The 24,638-nt window shown below is 42.7% G+C and overlaps 1 protein-coding gene across 1 annotated transcript; it reads right to left on the bottom strand.

Annotated features, from left to right (window-relative positions):
• Window positions 1-1,661: 1,661 nt before the first annotated feature.
• On the bottom strand, window positions 1,662-21,746 carry LOC116570896 (olfactory receptor 1361-like). The gene is made up of 5 exons (XM_032308514.1): window positions 21,687-21,746; window positions 20,149-20,639; window positions 8,901-8,906; window positions 8,273-8,281; window positions 1,662-2,592 (listed from the first exon to the last, which is right to left on the bottom strand). The coding sequence occupies exons 1-5, from the start codon at window positions 21,744-21,746 to the stop codon at window positions 1,662-1,664; spliced, it is 1,497 nt and encodes a 498-aa protein (XP_032164405.1).
• Window positions 21,747-24,638: the final 2,892 nt, after the last annotated feature.

Here is a 24,638-nt window from a genome sequence, read left to right on the forward strand (position 1 = left end):
AATATTTTGCTTAGAGACAAACAAAATAAACTAGAGATGAAAACACAAAGAATCAAGGACTTGTCCCATTAATTAATAACCTCTCGCTGGTAGAATCTTAGATCCAACCCCTGTTGTGTGATTTTGGGCCAGTCCTGAAATCTGTCTATGCCTAGATTCTTCTAGAAATATTCTTGTTCTTTTAGTTCTAGCAAATAGTGTGTCTTCATGGTTTAGCTTTCTCTGTGGCTTAGTCCCTGTGAATGAATCACTGCAAAGCTTGGCTTAGAAATGGTCCCTGAGGGCGCCTGGGTGGCTCAGTGGGTTAAGCCACTGCCTTTGGCTCAGGTCATGATCTCAGGGTCCTGGGATCGAGTCCCGCGTCAGGCTCTCTGCTCAGCAGGGAGCCTGCTTCCTCCTCTCTCTCTCTGCCTGCCTCTCTGCCTAATTGTGATCTGTCTCTGTCAAATAAATAAATAAAATCTTTAAAAAAAAAAAAAAGAAATGGTCCCTGAATCTCAGCGCATTTGACCCTTCCAAGTTTTGTGAACATTTCTTATAGTTGAGTGGGGGCCTGTTAGTCATAGAACTACTAACTGGGCTTCCTCCTAGAACCTGAATTTCGTCTGATGTCATTCGTTTGTTGATTCCCACTCTCTGGTTTGAATTGGCTTGCACACCTATACCTATTCATTAAGTCACAACCAAGATGGCCTTCACCTTTTCTTCAGGTTGATGAACTTTTTTACAAGCTTCTTCCAACTTTAGGCTTTTGACCTTAATTTTCTTAGAATATTTACTTTAGAAAATTTATAATCATAAATTCTTTCTTTGCTCCTTTGAGCAAAATCCTCTTGCCAGTTCACAGAGCAAGAGTGTCCCAACTCAATAGATGGGAACTATGTCTTTGAAATGCAATGAACAGGGAAGGAAGCCCACATCTCCCATTCTTTGTGAGACTGTGGAAATCTCACTCCTGTAAACAATGCTTGTTTCAAGTTACAAAACTACCTCCTATCATAGAGAGGTGACAAGTTTATTTTACCTTTGTGTAAATACAGTTAGGGAACATGGATGGCCTGTGTTTTTTCAAAAACTCACCAATCACCCCAGCACTTAAGAATCCTTCTACCAGGGCCACCTGAATGAATCAGTTGGGTAAGTGTCTGACTCTTGGTTTCAGCTCAGGTCATGATCTCAGGGTCCTGAGATCTATCCCCAAGCTTTGGCTCTGTGCTCAGCAGAAGGCCTGCTTCAGATTCTCTCCTTCTGAACTTTCGTCACTTGTTTGCACATGCTCTCTCTCTACCCCCCTCAATAAACAAACAAATAAATAAAAAAGAGTCATCTTACCATTTACCTCAGCAGACTTTAGCTCAGACTGAGCTCTGTTCACTCCTATTGCAAGAATCTTGAATAAAGCCTCTTTGCCTGTTTAACTTTGGTGCCATTTTTTATTTGAAATCCCGTTGGGATTTTTGTCCACTCCTTCTATCCAGGCTGCAGAGCTGTCCTTCGCTAGACGGTTCTATTCCAGTCCTGCCAGGTCAGGCAAACTTTATTTCTTAAACCTGCTTGTGCTTCTAAGCATTAATCCTGCTATAACCTTGAGCTTTTCAAAATTGTAATAGAGAATTCCATTGAGGAAAGTATTTCAAAAAGCCTGGTCTACTCTGGTCTCTTTATAAGATGCAACATTTTCTGCAGGCAAGGAGTCTCCACAGAGCCCCCTTCATGTCTCTGTTCCTCAGGCTGTAGATGAACGGGTTTAGCATGGGGGTGACCATTGTGTACACCACAGATGCCATCATTCCAGTGCCTGCTGAGTAGGAGGAAGAGGGCTGGAAATACACAAGAAAGACAGTTCCATAGAAAAGAGTGACTACTGTCAGGTGAGAGCCACAGGTTGAGAAGAGTTTGTGCTTCCCCCCAGCTGAGGAGACCCTGAGGATGGTGTGCATGATGTGGGCATAAGAGACCAGGACACAGGCGAGAGGGACCACACCTGCGAGGGCTGCTTCAGCAAACATCATGACCTGAAAGATCTGGGTGTCTGAGCAGGCAAGTTTGAGGACAGGGAGAAGGTCACAGAAAAAGTGTGGGATGGAATGGGAGGCACAGAAGGAGAACTGAGTCATGAGGAGGGTGAGTGAGAAGGCCAGGAGGTGGGCGCAGAGCCAGGATGAGGCGACCAGCAGCAGGCAACGTTGGGGACACATGATGGTGGTGTAGTGGAGAGGAAGGCAGATGGCCACATAGCGGTCATATGCCATCACGGCCAGCAGGAAGTCATCCAGCAGGGCCAATGCCATGAAGAAGTACATCTGTACGAGGCAGCCAGTGTAAGTGATGGTGTGGTGCTGAGTGAGGGTGTTCACCAGCACCTTGGGGACAATGGTGCAGGAGAAGCAGGTATCAATGAGGGACAGGTTGGCCAGGAAGAAGTACATGGGGGTGTGGAGGTGCTGGTCAGAAACTATGGCCAAGATGATGAGCAGGTTCCCCAACACGGTGACCAGGTACATGCCCAGGAAGAGCCCGAACAGGAGAGGCTGCTGCTCTGGGTGGTCAGAGAAGCCCAGGAGCAGGAAGTCGGAGATGCTTGTGTGGTTTCTGATTTCCTTAAGTAGAGAAATTGGAAGAGAATTTTGCTTAAATAATGTAGGCCCTGAATAATACAGACCTCACGGGCTTTGATCTGTTTTTCTGTGTTCTTTGAAAAGGTCACTGAGATTCACTAGCAGCTGTAACTTTGGGTTTGTAAACGTTGAGGGCTGTGGACTATGGTAATGAGGCATGAGGATGAGCTGTACTTTGGGTTCTAGATTCCTGTCATGTAGCAAGTTTTTGGCATGGATTGTCTGAGTGACATGAACTGGGATTCACCTGAGAGAACTTTGGCAAATTCAGTTCCCTTTCTAAAAGACTTAGAACAACAAGCTTGGTGTCCTCTCTTTTGGAGCTCATTTTGGGGTCTTGCATCTACTAGGATTTTGTGAGCACTGCAGGGAGCCTGTGTGTATGTGTGTGAGTGTGAGAGTGCATCCTGGGGGAGATGGTGGAGGAGTTGTCTCTCCAGAGAGGAGCCAGTGGAGACCATGGGTCTTTAGCTGCAGTGGGGTGTTTTGTTGACCTTTGCCTTAGAGAACCATTCCGCTGAGTCAGTGTGGATGTGAGAATTTTGGATCCCGAGATGTGCTCTTATTAATGAAACAGAAGTTTTGTTGTCCTCATCAACCTCACCACCACCACTTTTCTTTTTATGTTCTGGTCTTTGGCGTCCTGGAGACAGGATGGGAAACTTTTCTCTGCTTCTTATCTCCGTCTAAGCTCAGCGGCCAGTTATTGAACTCTGAATGTGTGTTTCCTCATTTGGACCATGGGCAGCACCTTCATGGAGTCATCGACATGAAGACTGAGATAACATGTATGGAGGGCAGGCTACTGTTGAGGGTAGTGACGCTCCTGTCATTGTTGGTCACAGTTGCTAACTGTGAAGCAGGGACACACAATGCAGTGGAAAAGCATCAGATGCCCTGCTTTACAGCTTTACAGCTCTGTTCCTCACGTGCCTTTTAAAGTTGGGGACAGTTTTTCTCACTTGGAGCCTTACTTTCCTTCTCTGTAAGATATGCATGCTAGCCTTACCTGATAGGCGTGTTGAGGGGACCAAGGGCTGGAATCCACTGAAGTTTCTTTATCAACCATAATGTTCAGTCAAGATGAGAAATTCTCATGTTCCTGTTTGATGGTGTAGAGAAACAAAGTTGACAAACCGTCAGTGGCAGCATGGCTTCATGTCTTGTTTATTTAGGGTTGTGATAAAAACATAATGTACCCTTGGGAGGTGGACAGAATTTCCCCCTCCTTACTTTTTTTTTCTTTAAGATTTATTTTTTTAGAGAGAGAGAGAGAATGAGAGTGACTGAGTGGGGAGTGAGGGAGAGACAGAGGGAGAGGGAGAGAATCTCCAGTGGACCTCCCGCTGAGTAAGAGCCCAATGTAGGGCTTGATCTGAGGAACCTGAGATCAGACCCCATCGAAAATCAAGGATTGGATGCCCAACAGACTGAGCCACCGAGATGCCCCACTCCCACTCTTTACTCTTGATATGATTTTGAGAAAGTTGCTAAACTTTTTAAATGGGGTAATAGCTTTTAAATGGGATAATATCTGAGTTCAATGAATCCAGTGTTTGTGAAGATTACATTGGGATAAAAAACGACGGTGTAATGTTTAGACCAAGGCTGGCATCTAGTGAGTGCTCAGTAAATAGGGTCTAGTCTTGTAATTGTTGTTTTTATTTTTTTTAGATTTTTAAAAAAAGATTTTATTTATTTATTTGACAGACAGAAATCACAAGTAGGCAGAGAGGCAGGCAGAGAGAGAGGGGGAAGCAGGCTCCTCACTGAGCAGAGAGCCCAATGTGGGGCTCGATCTCAGGACCCTGGGATCATGACCTGAGCTGAAGGCAGCCTTTAACCTACTGAGCCACCCAGGCGCCCCCCACTTTTTTTTAAATTTATTTTTTACTTATTTTCAGCATAACAGTATTCATTATTTTTGCACTACACCCAGTGCTCCATGCAATCTTTGCCCTCGCTAATACCCACCACCTGGTTCCCCCAACCTCCCACCCCCCTGCCACTTCAAACCCCTCAGATTGTTTTTCAGAGTCTATAGTCTCTCATCGTTCACCTGCCCTTCCAATTTACCCCAACTCCCTTCTCCTCTCTAACTCCCCATGTCCTCCATGCTATTTGTTATGCTCCACAAATAAGTGAAACCATGTGATAATTGACTCTCTCTGCTTGACTTACTTCACCCAGTGCCCTTTTTTTAGATTTTTTTAAATTTATTCATTTGACAGACAGAGATCACAAGTAGGCAGAGAGGCAAGCAGAGAGAGAGAGAGAGAGAGAGAGAGAGAGAGAGAGTGGAGGAAGCAGGCTCCCTGCCGAGCAGAAAGCCGGATGTGGGGCTTGATCTCAGGACCCTGAGATCATGACCTGAGCCGAAGGCAGAGGCTTAACCTACTGAGCCACCCAGGTGCCCTGTAATTGCTGTTTTTAATAATGTGCAGGTGCTTTGAGGTTGTGGTGTTCTGGTCTATGCCTCCAGATTGGGCTTGCCACTTTTGAGGTGTGAACACCAAAAGCCACCTCCAGCACCGTCACCATGACACTGTCAGCAGCACTGCCTCTGAAAGGTTATGTCTCTACTCAGAACTGTCAGTGGCAAAGCCTTTGACATTTTGGCATCTGAAACCATGTGTCAACTTGGTCAAATCACAGAATCATCAGCGTTCCCCCCATTGCCTCATTTATTAATGGAAGAATGAGAATGAATGAGACTATCTGGAATAGTTTTTGCTGGCTCAAGTTTTTAGACAAAGAAAGGGTGTGAAAAAGTTTGGAAAACTCTAATGGGATATAGAGGAGTCAGTTACTAGTACTGACTTGGTGTGGTGGCTGAGAGAGTTTCCGGATCCACACCCACCCAACTGGACTGAGTAGGAAGTGTGCTTTGTCCAGGACACACAGATGGGGCTTGGGGAAGGGTGGTCTGAAGCCCATTCTCTTCAATGACTTCAGATTAGACCATCAGGGACATGAAGACCCCTTAAGGTAGGTGGCCCTGTTTGTGATCTGAAGAGCCAGAAATTGATTGGCAGATGGGGATGTAGGATAGAAAGAGGGAAAGCAGAAGGAGCAGGTCTATTGCTCTCTGTCTGTTTGTGTGTTTGTCTGTGTGCCTCTGTGTGTGTGTGCAAGCATGCTTACAAGGGGGCTAAGGTAGTTGGCTCTCTTGCCATCCATATGCCTCAGTTCTTACCTGGATATGCTGGCCAGCCTCAGTTTCTAACACTTCCAGGGAGGAGATCAGGTTTGCTAGAAAAGTCATGGCTAGAGTTACAGAGCCCCTCCCTGTCTGTAGGAACAGCACAGACCAAAGACTTCAGTCTTGGTGATATCTCAGGCACAGGCGCCACTGACTTTTGACAGGTAGTGTCTCCTGGGACCCATTCCCAAATGTCCTAGTTAGAGCCCAGATGGGGCAATTGTCCAACCTCCCAGCTGGCCTGTCTGCATCAGGTCCCCTGAGTCCAGGCAGCATCTGTGATAATACCATTCAGATGACCAGGGCTGGGATCCCTGGGGGACTCCTGGTTCTTCCCCTGGGTGAGATGCTGCTTGGTTGCATCCTCCTGGCCTGATCCTGAATGGGGCCTATCTGTATCATAGAGTCACCCTTTCTAATTAGAGCCCAGTCCCCATGGATGAGATACAGTCAATCCTAGAAAATAAGAAAAAAAAATTGAAGATAAAACATATCAGTGATATTGGTCTGAAATTCTCCTTTTTGGTAGGGTTTTTGCCTGGTTTGGGGATCAGGGTAATGCTGGCTTCATAGAAAGAGTCAGGAAGTTTCCCTTCTGCTTCCATTTTGTTCATCATCACTAGCCATCAGGGAGATTCAGATTAAAACTACATTGAGATCTCACCTTACACCAGTTAGAATGGCCAAAATTAGCAAGACAGGAAACAACATGTGTTGGAGGGGATGTGGAGAAAGGGGAACCCTCTTACACTGTTGGTGGGAATGCAAGTTGGTGCAGCCTCTTTGGAGAGCAGTGTGGAGATTCCTCAGGAAATTAAAAATAGAACTTCCCTATGACCCTGCCATTGCACTCCTGGGTATTTACCCCAAAGATACAGATGTAGTGAAAAGAAGGGCCATCTGTACCCCAATGTTTATAGCAGCAATGGTCACGGTCACCAAACTGTGGAAAGAACAAAGATGCCCTTCAACGGATGAATGGATAAGGAAGATGTGGTCCATATACACTATGAAGTATTATACCTCCATCAGAAAGGACGAATACCCAACTTTTGTAGCAACATGGACGGGACTGGAAGAGATTATGCTGAGTGAAATAAGTCAAGCAGAGAGAGTCAATTATCATATGGTTTCACTTCTTTGTGGAGCATAACAAATAGCATGGAGGACATGGGGAGTTAAAGAGGAGAAGGGAGTTGGGGAAAATTGGAAGGGGAGGTGAACCACGAGAGACTACAGACTCTGAAAAACAATCTGAGGGTTTTGAAGGGGCGGGGGTGGGAGGTCGGGGTACCAGGTGGTGGGTATTATAGAGGGCACGGATTGCATGGAGCACTGGGTATGGTGCAAAAATAATGAATACTGTTACGCTGAAAATAAAAAATAAATTAAAAAAATAAACTCTTAAAAAAAAAAAAAACAACGTATCAGGAGCAGGGGTGCCTGGGTTGCTCAGTTGTTTGGGCATCTGACTCTTGATTTTGGCTCAGGTCATGATCTTGGGGTCTTGTGAATGGCCTGTTATTGGCATCTGAGTTTGGCACAGAGTTTACTTGTTCGTCTTTGTCTGCTCATCCACTCATTCATGGTCTCTTTCAAAGAAAAAAAAGAAAGAAATAAAATCTTCAAAAAAATGTATATGGAGAACATGGCCAAGACTTAACTGTCATGTAGTAGAGGGTTAGATTCACGTAGTAGATTCTTATTTTTTATACTCTCAGTGATCAGAGTTAAGAATCCTATGTAGCCTGTCTGTAAAGCTCTGGGTTTAATCTCTGAATTTTTTAAAAAAGATTTTATTTATTTATTTGTCAGAGAGAGAGAGAGAGCACACAAGCAGGCAGAGTGGCAGGCAGAGGCAGAGAGAGAAGCAGCCTCCCTGTCAAGCAAGGAGCCTGATGTGGGACTCGATCCCAGAACTGAGATCATGATCTGAACTGAAGGCAGCAGCTTAACCAACTGAGCCACCCAGGTATCTCTCTGAAAATTTTTTTTAAAGATTTATTCATTTTTGGAGGGAGAGAGCATGGGTAGGAGGAAGAGAGAGGTGGGAAAGAATTCCAAGCTGACTCCATGCTAAGGACTGAACCCTGTACTGAGCTGGATCTCATAACACTGTTGACTACCAAATGGGAGTGGTCTGTCACTTTCCTTGGTCTCTCCCTGCCATCTCTTTCATTGTTCACTTTGATAACCCACATACATAGATCTTACCTTGTATAGTCTACTCTAAACGTGCCTGGATTTATCCTTTATGTGAATGGAATTACACTTTTTGACCACATTTATTGATTTTATTAGTCAGAAAGAGATAGAGAGAGGGAGGCAGGGGAGAAGCAGGCAGAGGGAGAAGCAGGTTTCCCACTGAGCAAGGAGACTGAACCAAGATTTGATCCCAGGTCCCTAGGATCATGACCCGAGCCAAAGGCTGACTGGACACTGACTGAGGCACTCAGGTGTCCTGGAATTATACTTTTTATATTCTTCTGTGAATTGGGCATACTGCTCAGCGTTTTATTTTCACATTCATTCTTTCAATGGGTGGATGCATGTAACTGAAAGTTGTTCATGTTCAGAACTGTCTCATACAGATCACAACCCCTCCTTATGCACCCCTGTAGTCTTCCAAAGTTCTGATTTCAGACATTTTGAGTTTGGAATTATTGTGTATGTATGTACGTTGTCTGTGATTCTCTTAGAAGGTCGTGTGGTCACACTCCATAATCAAACATGGTATTTACCCCGCAGAAGGAATGTATATTCCACAGAATACAACTAGTTTAGGCATTAAATACCCTTGTGTAAATTCAGATCGTGGTTTTCTGTTCAATGAGTTCACTGAAAACATACAGAAAATTCCCCTCTCGAGAGATTTTTGTATGATAGAAATATAGATGTTCTGGTGCCTATGTAGTAGTAACCATGTATTTAAAAAAAATAGTAAGTAGTATTTAAAAAAATCATCCACCACCCTGGTGCCCACTGTGACATATTATAGTGAAAGTTGGTTGATACAGAGATAAAGAGAAAATTCTGAATGTAGATCAGGAGAAAAAGTCTTAACTTACAAGGGTAGACACATAAGGCTGGTAGCAGTCCTGTCTACAGAGCCCTGGCAGGACAGAGAGGACTGGCATGATATAGTCAGTGTACTAAATGGGAACAATGTGCATCCAAGAAGATTTTATTGAGCAAGGCTGTCATTCAGAATAGAAGGAGGGATAAAGGGTTTCCAGGACACACAGAAACTAAAGGAGTTCATGAACACCAAACCAGCCATGTTAGAAATATTAAAGGGGACCCTTTGAGTGGAAAGAGAGCCCAAAAGTAACAAAGATTAGAAAGGAATAGAGATAACCTGCAGGAACAGTGACTTTACAGGCAACACAATGACAGTAAATTCACATCTTTTAATAATTACTCTTAATGTAAATGGACTCAAGGGTCTAATCAGAAGACATAGGATATCAGAATGGATAAAAAACCAAGACATCAATATGCTGCTTACAAGAGAGTCATTTTATTTTATTTTTTTTAAAGGTTTTATTTATTTTTTTGACAGAGATCACAGGTAGGCAGAGAGACAGGCAGAGAGAGAGAGAGAGGAGGAAGCAGGCTCCCCACTGAGCAGAGAGCCTGAAGTGGGGCTTGATCCTAGGACCTTGAGATCATGATCTGAGCCAAAGGCAGAGGCTTTAACCCACTGAGCCACCCAGGTGCCCCAAGAGAGTCATTTTAGACCTAAAGATACCCTGGATTGAAAGTCAGGGGATGGACAACAATTTATCATGCTAATGGACATCAAAAGAAAGCTGGAGTATCCATCCTTATATCAGACAAACTAGATTTTAAACCAAAGACTGTAGTAAGAGATGAAGAAGAATGCTATATCATAATAAAGGAGTCTGTCCAACAAGAAGATCTAACAATTGTAAATACACTCCTAACTTGGGAACAGCCAAATGTGTTAATCAACTAATAACAAACCTAAAGAAACTCACTGATAGTAATACAGTATTAGTAGGGGATTTTAGCACCCCACTCACGGCAATGGACAGATCATCTAAGTAGAAGATCAAGGAAACAAGAGCTTTGAATGACACACTGGACCAGATGGACTTCATAGTTGTATTCAGAGCATTTCATCCCAAAGCAGCAGAAGAGACATTCTTTTCAAGTGCCCGTGGAACCTTCTCCTGAATAGATCACATACTGGGTCACAAATCAGGCCTTGACTGCTACAAAAAGACTGAGATCATACCATGCATATTTTCAAACCACAATGCTATGAAATTTGACATCAACCACAAGAATAAATTAGGAAGGACAGCAAATCCATGGAGGTTAAAGAACATCCTACTAAAGAGAGAATGGGTCAACCAGGAAATTAAAGAAGAATTAAAAAAAATACATGGAAGCAAATGAAAATGAAAACATCAAAGGGGTGCAGCAACGATGGTCCTAAGAGGGAAGTATATAGTTGCACAGGCCTTCTTCAAGAAGCAAGAAAAATTGGAAATACACAATCTAGCCTTACACCTAAAGGAGCTAGAGAAGGAACAGCAAATAAAGCCTCAATCCAGCAGGAAAAGGGAAATAATTAAGATTATAATAGAAATTAAGGATGAAGAAATAAAGCAGTAGAACAAACCAACGAAACTAGGAGCTGGTTCTTTGAAAGTATTAACAAAATTGATAAACCCCTATCCACACTTATCAAAAAGAGAAGAGAAAGGAGCCAAATAAATTAAATCATGAATGAAAGAGGAGTGATCACAACCAATACCAAAGAAATAGAAAATTGTAAGAGAATGTTATTAGAAAAAAAAAAAGAGAGAGTGTTATTAGAAATTGTGATACCACCTTACACGAGTTAGAATGGCCAAAACAACATGTGTTGGAGAGGATGTGGAGAAAGGGGAACCCTCTTACACTGTGGTGGGAATGGAAGTTGGTGCAGCCACTTTGGAAAACAGTGTGGAGATTCCTTAAGAAATTAAATATAGAGTGACCCTATAACCCTGCAATTGCACTATTAGGTATTTACCCCAAAGATACAGATGTATCTTTGTACAGATGTAGTGAAAGATACAGATGTAGTGAAAATAAGGGCCATCTGTACCCCAATGTTCATAGCAGCAATGGCCATAGTCGCCAAACTGGAAAGAACCAAGATGCCCTTCAATGGATGAATGGATAAAGAAGATATGGTCCATATATACTATGGAGTATTATGCCTCCATCAGAAAGGATGAATACCCCTCAGAAAGGATGAATACCCAACCTCTGTATCAACATGGATGGGACTGGAAGAGAACATGCTGAGTGAAATAAGTCAAGCAGAGAGAGTTAATTATCATATGGTTTTGCTCATTTGTGGAGCATAAGGAATAACATGGAGGACATTGGGAGATGGAGAGGAGAAGTGAGTTGGAGGAAATTGGAGGGGGAGATGAATCATGAGAGACTGTGGACTCTGATAAACAAACTGAGGGTTTCGGGGGGTAGGGAGGGAGGTTGGGTGAGCCTGGTGGTGGGTACTATGGAGGGCACGTATTGCATTGAGCACTGGGTGTGGTGCATAAGCAATGAATTCTGGAACACTGAGAAGAAAATTTAAAAAAAATATTAGAAAAAAAGAAATTACAATGTTAATAGAAATGTTATTAGAAACAAATAAGGCAATCTGGAAGAGACAGATAAATTCCTAGAACATAATAAAATACAAAAGTTGAAACAGGAAGAAATAGAAAACCTGAACATACACATAACCAGAAAAGAAAGTGAAACAGTAATCAAAAATCTCCCAACAAACAAGAATCCATGCATGGCCAGATGGCTTCCCAGGGGAACTCTACCAAACATTTGAAGAAGAATTAATACCTATTTTGCTGAAACTGTTCCACAAAAACAGATATGGATGGAAAGCTTCCAAACTCTTTTTTTTTAAATTAATTTTTTATTTTTTATAAACATATATTTTTATCCCCAGGGGTACAGGTCTGTGAATCACCAGGTTTACACACTTCACAGCACTCACCAAAGCACATACCCTCCCCAATGTCCATAATCCCACCCTCTTCTCCCAAACCCCCTCCCCCCAGCAACCCTCAGTTTGTTTTGTGAGATTAAAAGTCACTTATGGTTTGTCTCCCTCCCAATCCCATCTTGTTTCATTTATTCTTCTCCTACCCACTTAAGCCCCCATGTTGCATCACCACTTCCTCATATCAGGGAGATCATATGATCCAAACTCTTTGATGAGGCCAGCATTAGCTTGATTCCAAAACCAGACAAAGACCCCATCAAAAAGAAGAATTACAGACCAATATCCCTGATGAACATAGATACAGAAATTTTCATTCAGATACCAGCTAATAGAATCCAACAGTACATTAAAAGGATTATTCACCATGACCAAGTGGGATTTATTCCTGCACTGCAGGGATGATTCAGTATCTGCAAATCCATCACTGTGATATGCCACATTAATAAAACAAAGGTTAAGAACCATATGATCTTCTCAGTGATGCAGAAAAAGCATTTGACAAAATACAGCATCCTTTCATGTTAAAAACCCTCAACAAAGGAGGGGTAGTGGGAAAATAGCTTAACATCATAAAGACCATATCAGAAAGACCCATATCTAATATCAATTTCAATGGAGAAACACTGAGAGGTTTTCCCCTAAGATCAGAGCACGACAGGGATGTCCACTCTCACTACTATTCTTCACATAGTACTGGAAAACCCAGCCTCTGCAATCAGAGAAGAAAAAGAAATAAGAGGCATCTAAACTGGCAAAGAAGAAGTCAAGCTTCCACTCTTTTCAGACAATATGATAAGTCTGTAGTAAACCCAAAAGACTCCACCAAAAAATTACTAGAACTGATAGTTCAGCAAAGTTGCAGGATATAAAATCAATGCACAGAAGTCTGTTGCACTTCTATACACCAATAATGAAGCAGCAGAAAGAGAAATCAAGGAATTGCTCGAATTACAATTGTACCCAAACCAGTAATAAACCAGTTTATTACCTAGGAATAAACCTAACCAAAGAGGTAAAGTATCTATACTCCAAAAATTATAGAACGGTTATGAAGGAAATTGAGGAAGGCACAAAGAAATGAAAAATGTTCCATGTTCATGGATTGGAAGAACAATTATTAAAATGTCTATACTACCCAGAATTGTGATGCCACCAACGTTGGCTTTCTTTTTCAATATCCCTTTGGCTATTTGAGGTCTTTTCTGGTTCCATATAAATTTTAGCATTATTTGTTCCATTTCTTTGAAAAAGATGGATGGTACTTTGATAGGAATTGCATTAAATGTGTAGATTGCTTTAGGTAGCATAGACATTTTCACAATATTTATTCTTCCAATCCAGGAGCATGGAACATTTTTCCATTTCTTTGTGTCTTCCTCAATTTCTTTCATGAGTACTTTATAGTTTTCTGAGTATAGATTCTGTGTCTCTTTGGTTAGGTTTATTCCTAGGTATCTTATGGTTTTGGGTGCAATTGTAAACGGGATTGACTCCTTAATTTCTCTTTCTTCTGTCTTGCTGTTGGTGTAGAGAAATGCAACTGATTTCTGTGCATTGATTTTATATCCTGACACTTTACTGAATTCCTGTATAAGTTCTAGCAGTTTTGGAGTGGAGTCTTTTGGGTTTTCCACATATAGTATCATATCATCTGCGAAGAGTGATAATTTGACTTCTTCTTTGCCGATTTGGATGCCTTTAATTTCCTTTTGTTTTCTGATTGCTGAGGCTAGGACCTCTAGTACTATGTTGAATAGCAGTGGTGATAATGGACATCCCTGCCGTGTTCCTGACCTTAGCGGAAAAGCTTTCAGTTTTTCTCCATTGAGAATGATATTTGCGGTGGGTTTTTCATAGATGGCTTTGATGATATTGAGGTATGTGCCCTCTATCCCCACACTTTGAAGAGTTTTGATCAGGAAGGGATGCTGTACTTTGTCAAATGCTTTTTCAGCATCTATTGAGAGTATCATATGGTTCTTGTTCTTTCTTTTATTGATGTGTTGTATCACATTGACTGATTTGCGGATGTTGAACCAACCTTGCAGCCCTGGAATAAATCCCACTTGGTCGTGGTGAATAATCTTTTTAATGTACTGTTGAATCCTATTGGCTAGTATTTTGTTGAGTATTTTCGCATCTGTGTTCATCAAGGATATCGGTCTATAGCTCTCTTTTTTGGTGGGATCCTTGTATGGTTTTAGGATCAAGGTGATGCTGGCCTCATAAAATGAGTTTGGAAGTTTTCCTTCCATTTCTATTTTTTGGAACAGTTTCAGGAGAATAGGAATTAGTTCTTCTTTAAATGTTTGGTAGAATTCCCCCGGGAAGCCGTCTGGCCCTGGGCTTTTGTTTGTTTGGAGATTTTTAATGACTGTTTCAATCTCCTTACTGGTTATGGGTCTGTTCAGGCTTTCTATTTCTTCCTGGTTCAGTTGTGGTAGTTTATATATGTCATCAAGACAGCATGGTACTGGCACAAAAACAGACACATAGATCAATGGAACAGAATAGAGAGCTCAGAAATAGACCCTCAACTCTATGGTCAACTAATCTTCGACAAAGCAGGAAAGAATGTCCAATGGCAAAAAGACAGCCTCTTCAATAAATGGTGCTGGGAAAATTGGACAGCCACATGCAGAAAAATGAAATTGGACCATTTCCTTACACCACACACAAAAATAGACTCAAAATGGATGAAGGACCTCAATGTGCGAAAGGAATCCATCAAAATCCTTGAGGAGAACACAGGCAGCAACCTCTTTGACCTCAACCGCAGCAACATCTTCCTAGGAACAACGCAAAAGGCAAGGGAAGCAAAGGCAAAAATGAACTATTGGGATTTCATCAAGATCAAAAGCTTTTGCACAGCAAAGGAAACAGTTAACAAAATCAAAAGACAACTGACAGAATGGGAGAAGATATTTGCAAATGACATATCAGATAAAGGACTAGTGTCCAGAATCTATAAAGAACTTAGCAAACTCAACACCCAAGGAACAAATAATCCAATCAAGAAATGGGCAGAGGACATGAACAGACATTTCTGCAAAGAAGACATCCAGATGGCCAACAGACACATGAAAAAGTGCTCCATATCACTCGGCATCAGGGAAATACAAATCAAAACCACAATGAGATATCACCTCACACCAGTCAGAATGGCTAAAATCAACAAGTCAGGAAATGACAGATGCTGGCGAGGATGCGGAGAAAGGGGAACCCTCCTACACTGTTGGTGGGAATGCAAGCTGGTGCAGCCACTCTGGAAAACAGCATGGAGGTTCCTCAAAATGTTGAAAATAGAACTGCCCTATGACCCAGCAATTGCACTATTGGGTATTTACCCTAAGGATACAAACGTAGTGATCCAAAGGGGCACATGCACCCGAATGTTTATAGCAGCAATGTCCACAATAGCCAAACTATGGAAAGAACCTAGATGTCCATCAACAGATGAATGGATCAAGAAGATGTGGTATATATACACAATGGAATACTATGCAGCCATCAAAAGAAATGAAATCTTGCCATTTGCGACAACATGGATGGAACTAGAGCGTATCATGCTTAGCGAAATAAGTCAAGCAGAGAAAGACAACTATCATATGATCTCCCTGATATGAGGAAGTGGTGATGCAACATGGGGGCTTAAGTGGGTAGGAGAAGAATAAATGAAACAAGATGGGATTGGGAGGGAGACAAACCATAAGTGACTTTTAATCTCACAAAACAAACTGAGGGTTGCTGGGGGGAGGGGGTTTGGGAGAAGAGGGTGGGATTATGGACATTGGGGAGGGTATGTGCTTTGGTGAGTGCTGTGAAGTGTGTAAACCTGGTGATTCACAGACCTGTACCCCTGGGGATAGAGTATTATGCCTCCATCAGAAAGGATGAATACCCAACTTTTGTAGCAACATGGACGGGACTGGAAGAGATTATGCTGAGTGAAATAAGTCAAGCAGAGAGAGTCAATTATCATATGGTTTCACTTATTTGTGGAGCATAACAAATAGCATGGAGGACATGGGGACTTAGAGTGGAGAAGGGAGTTGGGGGAAATTGGAAGGGGAGGTGAACCATGAGAGACTATGGACTCTGAAAAACAATCTGAGGGTTTTGAAGGGACGGGGGGTGGGAGGTTGGGGTACCAGGTGGTGGGTATTATAGAGGACACGGATTGCATGGAGCACGGGGTGTGGTGCAAAAATAATGAATACTGTTATGCTGGAAATAAAAAAAAAAGGCAAAAAAAAATGTCTATACTACCCAAAGCAATGTACACATTCAATGCAATTGCTATCAAAATAATACCAGCATGCTTCACAGAACTGGAACAAACAATCCTAAAATTTGTATGGAACCAGCACACCCAGAATCATCAAAGGAGTGTTGAGAAAGAACACCAAGACTGGAGGCATCACAATTCTGGACTTTAAGCTATATTATAAAGCTGTAATCATCAAGACAATATGGTACTGGCATAAAAACAGACACATTGATCAATGGAACAGAATAGAGAACCCAGACATGGACCCTCATCTCTATGGTCAACAAATCTTTGACAAAGCAGGAAAAAGGAAAGAAGACAGTCTCTTCAACAAATGGTGTTGGGAAAACCAGACAGCTACATGTAGAAGAATGAAACTGGACCACTTCTTTATACCATAAGCAAAAATAAATTCAAAATGTATGAAAGACCTCAACATGAGATAGGAATCCATCAAAATCCTGGAGAAGATAGGCAGCAACCTCTTTGACCTTAGCTGTAGCAACTTTTTTAAAAAATTTCTTTTCAGTGTAACAGTATTCCTTATTTTTGCACCACACCTAGTGCTCCATGCAATCTGTGCCCTCTCTAATACCCACCACCTGGTTCCCCCAACCTCCCACCCCCCTACCACTTCAAACCCCTCAGATTGTTTTTCAGAGTCCATAGTCTCTCATGATTCACCTCCCCTTCCAATTTACCCCAACTCCCTTCTCCTCTCTAACACCCCTTGTCCTCCATGCTATTTGTTATGCTCTACAAATAAATGAATCCATATGATAATTGACTCTCTCTGCTTGACTTATTTCACTCAGCATAATGTCTTCCAGTCCCGTCCATGAGCTGTAGCAACTTCTTGCTAGACATGTCTCCAAAGGTAAGGGAAACAAAAGCAAAAAACTACTAGAACTTCATCAGGATAAAAGCTTTTGTACAGGAAAAGAAACAATCAAAAAACTAAAAGGCAACTTGTGGGCTGGAAGAAGATATTTGCAAAATATGTATCAGATAAAGGGCTAGTATCTAAAATCTATGAAGAACTAATCAAACTCCTAAAACGCACGCACACACACACACACACACACACAAATCCAGTCAAGAAATGGAGGGAAGGGGCGCCTGGGTGGCTCAGTGGGTTAAAGCCTCTGGGTGGCTCAGTGGGTTAAAGCCTCTGCCTTTGGCTCAGGTCATGGTCCCAGGGTCCTGCGATTGAGCCCCACATCGGGCTCTCTGCTCGGCAGGGAGCCTGCTTCCTCCTCTGTGCCTGCCTCTCTGCCTACTTGTGATCTCTGTCTGTAAAATAAATAAATAAAATCTTAAAAAAAAAGAAATGGAGGGAAGATATGAACAGACATTTATCCCAAGAAGACATGCAAATGGCCAATAGACAGTGGAAAAAATGCTCCACATCAGTTGGCATCAGGGCAATAGGAATCAAAACCACAATGAGATACCACCTCAAGTGGCCAGAATGGTAAAATGAACAACTCAGCAAAAAAGAGTTGTTGGTGAGGATGTAGAAAAAGGGGCACCCTCTTACACTGTTCCTCAAAAAGATTAAAATAGAAATACCCAATGACCCAGGAATAGCACTACTAGGTATTTAACCAAAGGATACATAAATAGTGATTCAACGGGGTACATGCACCCCAAAATTTAGAGCAGCATTGTTCTCAATTGTCAAAATATGGAAAGAGACCAGATGTCCATTGGCGCATGAATCAATAAAGATGAGGTGGTATAAACGTACATATATGTGACGGAATATTACTCAGCCATCCCAAGGAATGAATTCTTGCCATTTGAAATGATGTGGAGGGAATTAGAAGGTATTATATTAAGCAAAGTAAGTTAGCCAGAGAAAGAAAAATAGGGTATAAGTTCATTCATGTGTGGAATTTAAGAAACAAAACAGATGAACATAGGGAAAAGGAAGGAAAAATAAGATAAAAACAGAGAGAGGCAAAGGGTAATAGACTCAACTGTAGGGAACAAATTGAGGGTTGCTGGAGGGGAGGTGGGTGAGGTTATAGGGTAATTGTGCGATAGGCATTAAGGAAGACACTTGGTGGAAGGAGCACTGGGTGTTATGTGCAACTGATCAATCACTAAACTGTACCCTGAAACTAATTATACATTGTATGTTAACTACTTGCATTTAAATTAAAAAAGATCTAACACTGTATGTTAATTGCACTGGAAATAAAATAATTAAAACATTTAAGAAAGAGCAAAATGAAAAAAAATATTTAACAGATTGAGAAAAATAGTTTCTTCACCAGCAATCAGAGAACTTAAGACTAAAGCAAGGAGATACCATTTTCTCTATCATATCAGTTATAATTAAGGGGGAAATGTGAACATCAAAATATGGAGAAAATGGAGACAATTGGGCACTCTCATTTGGGCATCTTGGCAGAATGGATAAAGGACCCTAAAAAGGTACTGCTTAGGTATTCTACTTTTGAGAATATTAAGTGTAATGGACTGTGAATATATGAAAATCAGTTGTTTTCAGAAATTTTTTGCATCATTTTTAGTAATAGTGCAAACTTAGAAGCCCTCTAGCCATCCAACCGTGATGAAAAAGGATATATATCATGGATGTTTTTTGTGATGTAACCTCAGAGAGACAAATATTCAGGAAGAGATAATCATAGGGAGACAACTCATGTTTTAAGATTAAGCAAAAAAGTACATATAATTGTACCAGCAATATTTTCCCAACATAATAAAGGCAAAAAGTCATTAGAAAAAGATAGGTGGGAAATACTGTAAAATATTATCCATGTTTTTCTTTAAAAGGAGGGGTTGTGTTTCCATTTTTCTTATTTGTTTATGTTTGACAAATTTACTCTAATGAGCATGTATTATTCTGCAGTTGAGACACATGAAATAACCCAGAGTTTAAAAACCAAAAAATCAAAGACTGGTCCATAACTAGTAATCTCTTTGTCACATCTTAGATCTGATCCCTGTGGCGTTGGGGCCAGTCCTCTGATCTCTCTGTGCCTCATTTTCCCCCCTAGAATTATTCTTGTTTTCTCAGTCCGAGAAAATAGTATGCCTTTTCGGTTCAGCCTTCTCTGTATGTAGGTTAGTCCCTCTCAGTGAGTTGCTTCAAAAGCTGGGCTTGGAAATGGTCCCTGAAACCGAGAGCACTTGACCCTTCCAACTCTTATGAGCATTGCTTGTCGGTGAGTGGGACCTGTTAGTCATAGACTGGGCTGGTACCTGGCTTCATTCCAGAACCCGAGTGCTGGCTGATGTTTTCCTTTTGGCGATTCCCACTGTGAGGTATGAATCTTCTTGGACATCTGTATACCCACTAATCAAGTCACCTTGTAGGAATGGCTGGCCACTCCTTCCAGGTTGTAGCTGTGTCCTTGGAAAGTTCATCTTACTCTCCTTCTGTCTGGTTAGGCCTTCTCTGTTTGATGAATCTGTTCATGACTGCAAGCATTCATCTTGCCTTGAACTTGAGTTTTCAAAATTGCTGTGGAGAAGTGCAGGGGGAAGGCATTTCAGAGAGTGCGATCTTTCAGTCTGGGGCAGGACCTCTTACAGAGTAGAGTATCTTCTCCAGCCTGAGAGCCTCCACAGAGCCCCCTTCATGTCTCTGTTCCTCAGGCTGTAAATGAATGGGTTCAGCATGGGGGTGACCATTGTATATATCACAGATACAACCATTCCAGTGTCTGCTGAGTAGGAAGATGACGGCTGGAAATACACCAGAAAAAGTGTCCCATAGAAGAGAGTGACCACTGACAGGTGAGAGCCACATGTCGAGAAGACTTTGTGCTTCCCCCCAGCTGAGGGGACCCTGAGGATGGTGTGCATGATGTGGGCATAAGAGACCAGGACACAGGCGAGAGGGACCACACCTGCGAGGGCTGCTTCAGCAAACATCATGACCTGAAAGATCTGGGTGTCTGAGCAGGCAAGTTTGAGGACAGGGAGAAGGTCACAGAAAAAGTGTGGGATGGAATGGGAGGCACAGAAGGAGAACTGAGTCATGAGGAGGGTGAGTGAGAAGGCCAGGAGGTGGGCACAGAGCCAGGATGAGGCGATCAGCAGCAGGCAGCGTTGGGGACACATGATGGTGGTGTAGTGGAGAGGAAGGCAGATGGCCACATAGCGATCATATGCCATCACGGCCAGCAGGAAGTCATCCAGCAGGGTCAATGCCATGAAGAAGTACATCTGTACGAGGCAGCCAGTGTAAGTGATGGTGTGGTGCTGAGTGAGGGTGTTCACCAGCACCTTGGGGACAATGGTGCAGGAGAAGCAGGTATCAATGAGGGACAGGTTGGCCAGGAAGAAGTACATGGGGGTGTGGAGGTGCTGGTCAGAAACTATGGCCAAGATGATGAGCAGGTTCCCCAACACGGTGACCAGGTACATGCCCAGGAAGAGCCCGAACAGGAGAGGCTGCTGCTCTGGGTGGTCAGAGAAGCCCAGGAGCAGGAAGTCGGAGATGCTTGTGTGGTTTCTGATTTCCTTAAGGAGAGAAATTGGAAGAGAATTTTGCTTAAATAAGGTAGGCCCTGAAAAATACAGACCTCCAGAGCTTTGATTTGATTTTCTATGTTCTTTGAAAAGGTCACTGAGAATCACTAGCACTGTAACTCTGGGTTTGTAAACATCGAGGGCTGTGGACTATGGTAATGAGGCATGAGGATGAGCTGTACTTTGGATTCTAGATTCCTGTCATGTAGCAAGTTTTTGGCTTGCTACATTGTCTGATTGTCTGAGTGACATGAACTGGGATTCACCTGAGAGAACTTTGGCAAATTCAGTTCCCTTTCTAAAAGACTTAGAACAAGAAGACTTAGAACAGAGGAGAACTCTTCTCTTCTGGAGCTCATTTTGGGGTCCTGCATCTACTAGGATTTTGTGAGCACTGCAGGGAGCCTGTGTGTATGTGTGTGAGTGTGAGAGTGCATCCTGGGGGCTATGATGGAGGAGTTGTCTCTCCAGAGAGGAGCCAGTGGAGACCAGGTGTCTTTAGGTGTAGTGGTGTGTTCCACTGACCTTTGCCTTAAGGAACCATTCCACTGAGACAGTGTGGATGTGAGAATGTTGGAAACTGTGATGTGCTCTCTTATTAATTGACATACCAGTTTCGTTGTCCTCATCAACCTCACCACCACCACCTTTCTTTTTATGTTCTGGGATTTGATGTCCTGGAGACAGGATGGGAAGCTTTTCTCTGCCTCTTACCTCAGTCTGAGCTCGGTCAGTTTCCGAATTCTGAATGTATGTTTACTCATTTGGACCATGGGCAGCACCTTCATGGAGTATTGAGGTGATGACTGAGATAACATGTATGGAGGGAGGGTCCTATCGAGGGTGGTGACGCTCCTGCCATTGTTGGTCACACTTGCTGACTGTGAAGCAGGGACACATGATGCAGTGGAAGAGCGTCAGATGCCCTGCTTTACAGCTTTACAGCTCTGTTCCTCACGTGCCTTTTAAAGTCGGGGACAGTTTTTCTCAGTTGGAGCCTTATTTTCCTTCTATGTAAGATATGCATGCTAGCCTTACCTGATAGGTGTGTTGAGGGGACCAAGGGCTGGAATCCGCTGAAGTTTCTTTATCAACCATGATGTGCAGTCAAGATGAGAAATTCCCACATTCCTGTTTGATGGTGTTGAGAACAAAGTCGACAAATGGTCAGTGGCAGTATGTCTTCTTGTCTTGTTTATTTAGGGTTGTGATAAAAACATAATATACCCTTGGGAGGTGGACAGAATTTCCGCACTCTTTACTTTTTTTTTCTTTTAAGATTTATTTTTTTAGAGAGAGAGAGAATGAGAGTGACTGAGTGGGGAGTGAGGGAGAGACAGACGGAGAGGGAGAGAATCTCCAGCGGACCTCCCGCTGAGGAAGATCCCCACATAGGGCTTAATCTGAGGAGCCTGTGATCAGACCCCATCGAAAATCAAGGGTTGGCTGCCCAACAGACTGAGCCACCAAGACCCCCACTCCCACTCTTTACTCTTGATATGATTTTGAGAAAGTTGATAAGCTTTTTAAATGGAGTAATAGCTTTTAAATGGGATAATATCTGAGTTCAATGAATCCAGTGTTTGTGAGGATTAAGTTGGGATAAAAAATGATGGTGTAATGTTTAGACCAAGGCTGGCACGTAGTAAGTGCTCAGTAGATAGGGTCTAGTATTGTAATTGCTGTTTTTAATAACGTGAGGGTGCTTTGAGGTTGTGGTGTTCGGTCTGTGCCTCCAGATTGGGCTTGCCACTTGTCAGGTGTGAACACCAAAAGCCATCTCCACCACTGTCACCATGACACCATCAGCAGGACTGCTCTGAAGGGTTATGTCTCAGAACTGTCAGTGGCAAAGCCTTTGACATTTTGGCATCTGAAACCATGTGTCAACTTGGTCAAAAAACAGAATCATCAGTGTTCCCCCCCACCGCCTCAGTTATTAATGAAGAATGGGAACGAATGAGTCTATCTGGAATAGTTTTTGCTGGCTCAAGTTTTTAGACAAAGAAAGGGTATGAACAAGTTTGGTAAACTCAGATGGGATGTAGAGGAGTCAGTTACTAGTACTGACTTGGTGTGGTGGCTGAGAGAGTTTCTGGAACCACACCCACCCAAGTGGCCTGAGAGGGAAGTGTGCTTTGTCTAGGACACAGATGAGGCTTGGGGAAGGGTGGTCTGAAGCCCATTCTCTTCGATGACTTCATACTAGACCATCTGGGACATGAAGAACCCTCGAGGTAGGTGGCCCTGCTCATGATCCTAGGAGCTAGAAATTGATTGGCAAATGGGGATGGAGCATAGGAAGAGGGAAAGCAGAAGGAGCAGGTCTAGTGCTCTGTATGTGTTTGTGTGTGTGTATGTTTGTGTGTGTGTTTGTCTGTGTGCCTCTGTGTGTGTGCAAGCATGCTTACAAGGGGGCTAAGGTAGATGGCGCTCTTGCCATCTAGTTCTTACCTGGACATGCTGGCCAGCTTCAGTTTCTGACACTTCCAGGGAGGAGATTGGGTTTGCTAGAAAAGTCATGGCTAGAGTTACTGAACCCTTCCCTGTCTGAAGGAACAGCACAGCCAAAGACTCCAGTCTTGGTGATATCTCAGACACAGGCGCCGCTGACTTTTGACAGGCAGTGTCTCTTGGGACCCATTCCCAAATGTCCTAGTTAGAGCCCAGATGGGGCAATTGTCCAACCTCCCAGCTGGTGTGTCTGCGTCAGGGCCCCCTGAGTCCAGGCAGCGTCAGTGATAATACCATTCAGATGACCAGGGCTGGGATCCCTGGGGGACTCCTGGTTTTTCTCCTGGGTGAGATGCTGCTTGGCTGCATCCTCCTGGCCTGATCCTGAATGGGGCCTATCTGTATCATAGAGTCACCCTTTCTAATTAGAGCCCAGTCCCCACAGATGAGATAAAGTCAATCCTAGAAAATAAGAAAGAAAATTGAAGATAAAACATATCAGGAGCAGGGGTGCCTGGGTTGCTCAGTTGTTTGGGCATCTGACTCCTGATTCTCGCTCAGGTCTTATCTTGGGGTCCTGTGACTGGCCTGTTATTGGCATTTGAGCTTGGAACAGAGTTTATAATCATGAAGATAGTATGGTACTGGCCCCAAAACAGACACTTCAATCAATGAAACAGAAGAGAGAACCCAGAATGGACCCTCATCTCTATGGTCAATGAATCTTTGACAAAGCAGGAAAGAATGTTCAATGGAAAGAAGATAGTCTCTTCAACAAATGGTGTTGGGAAAACCAGACAGCTACATGTAGAAGATTGAAGCTGGACCACTTCCTTAAACCATAAACAAAAATAAATTCAAAATGGATGAAAGACCTCAACATGAGGCAGGAATCCATCAAAATCCTAGAGAACAAGGGCAGCAACCTCTTTGACCTTAGCTGTAGCAACTTCCTGCTAGACACTTCTCCAAAGGCAAGGGAAACTAACGCAAAAATGAACTGTTAGAACTTCATCAGGATAATAGCTTTTGTACAAGAAAAGAAACAATAAAAAAACTAAAAGGCACCCTGTGGACTGGAAGAAGATATTTGTAAATGATGTATCAGATAAAGGGCTAGTATCTAAAATCTATAAAGAACTAATCAAACTCCTAAAACGCAAAAAAAAAAAAAAATCCAGTCAAGCAATGGAGGGAAGATATGAACAGACATTTATAAGGAATACATGCAAATGGCCAACAGACAGGGGAAAAATGCTCCACATCAGTTGGCATCAGGGAAATACAAATCAAAACCACAATGAGATGCCACCTCAACTGGCCAGAATGGTAAAATGAACAACTCAGCAAACAACAGATGTTGGCGAGGATGTAGAGAAAGGGGTACCCTCTTACACTGTTCCTCAAAAAGATAAAAATAGAAATACCCTATGACCCAGGAATTGCACTATTATGTATTTATCCAAAGGATACCTAAATAGTGATTCAGCGGGGTATATGCACCCCAACGTTTAGAGCAGCATTGTCCGCAATTGT

This window comes from Mustela erminea, chromosome 12 (assembly GCF_009829155.1).
Source record: "Mustela erminea isolate mMusErm1 chromosome 12, mMusErm1.Pri, whole genome shotgun sequence".
In the NCBI taxonomy this organism is placed as follows: domain Eukaryota; kingdom Metazoa; phylum Chordata; class Mammalia; order Carnivora; family Mustelidae; genus Mustela; species Mustela erminea.

What these genes read in the sequence shown, in the direction of transcription:
- LOC116570896 (XM_032308514.1), bottom strand. Translation starts at nt 21,746, where the DNA reads ATGGTTGATAAAGAAACTTCAGCGGATTCCAGCCCTTGGTCCCCTCAA. An exon ending in CCCCTCAACACACCTATCAG is followed by an intron (nt 20,640 to 21,686) that starts GTAAGGCTAGCA and finishes TCTCTCCTTAAG; the next exon opens with GAAATCAGAAACCACACAAG.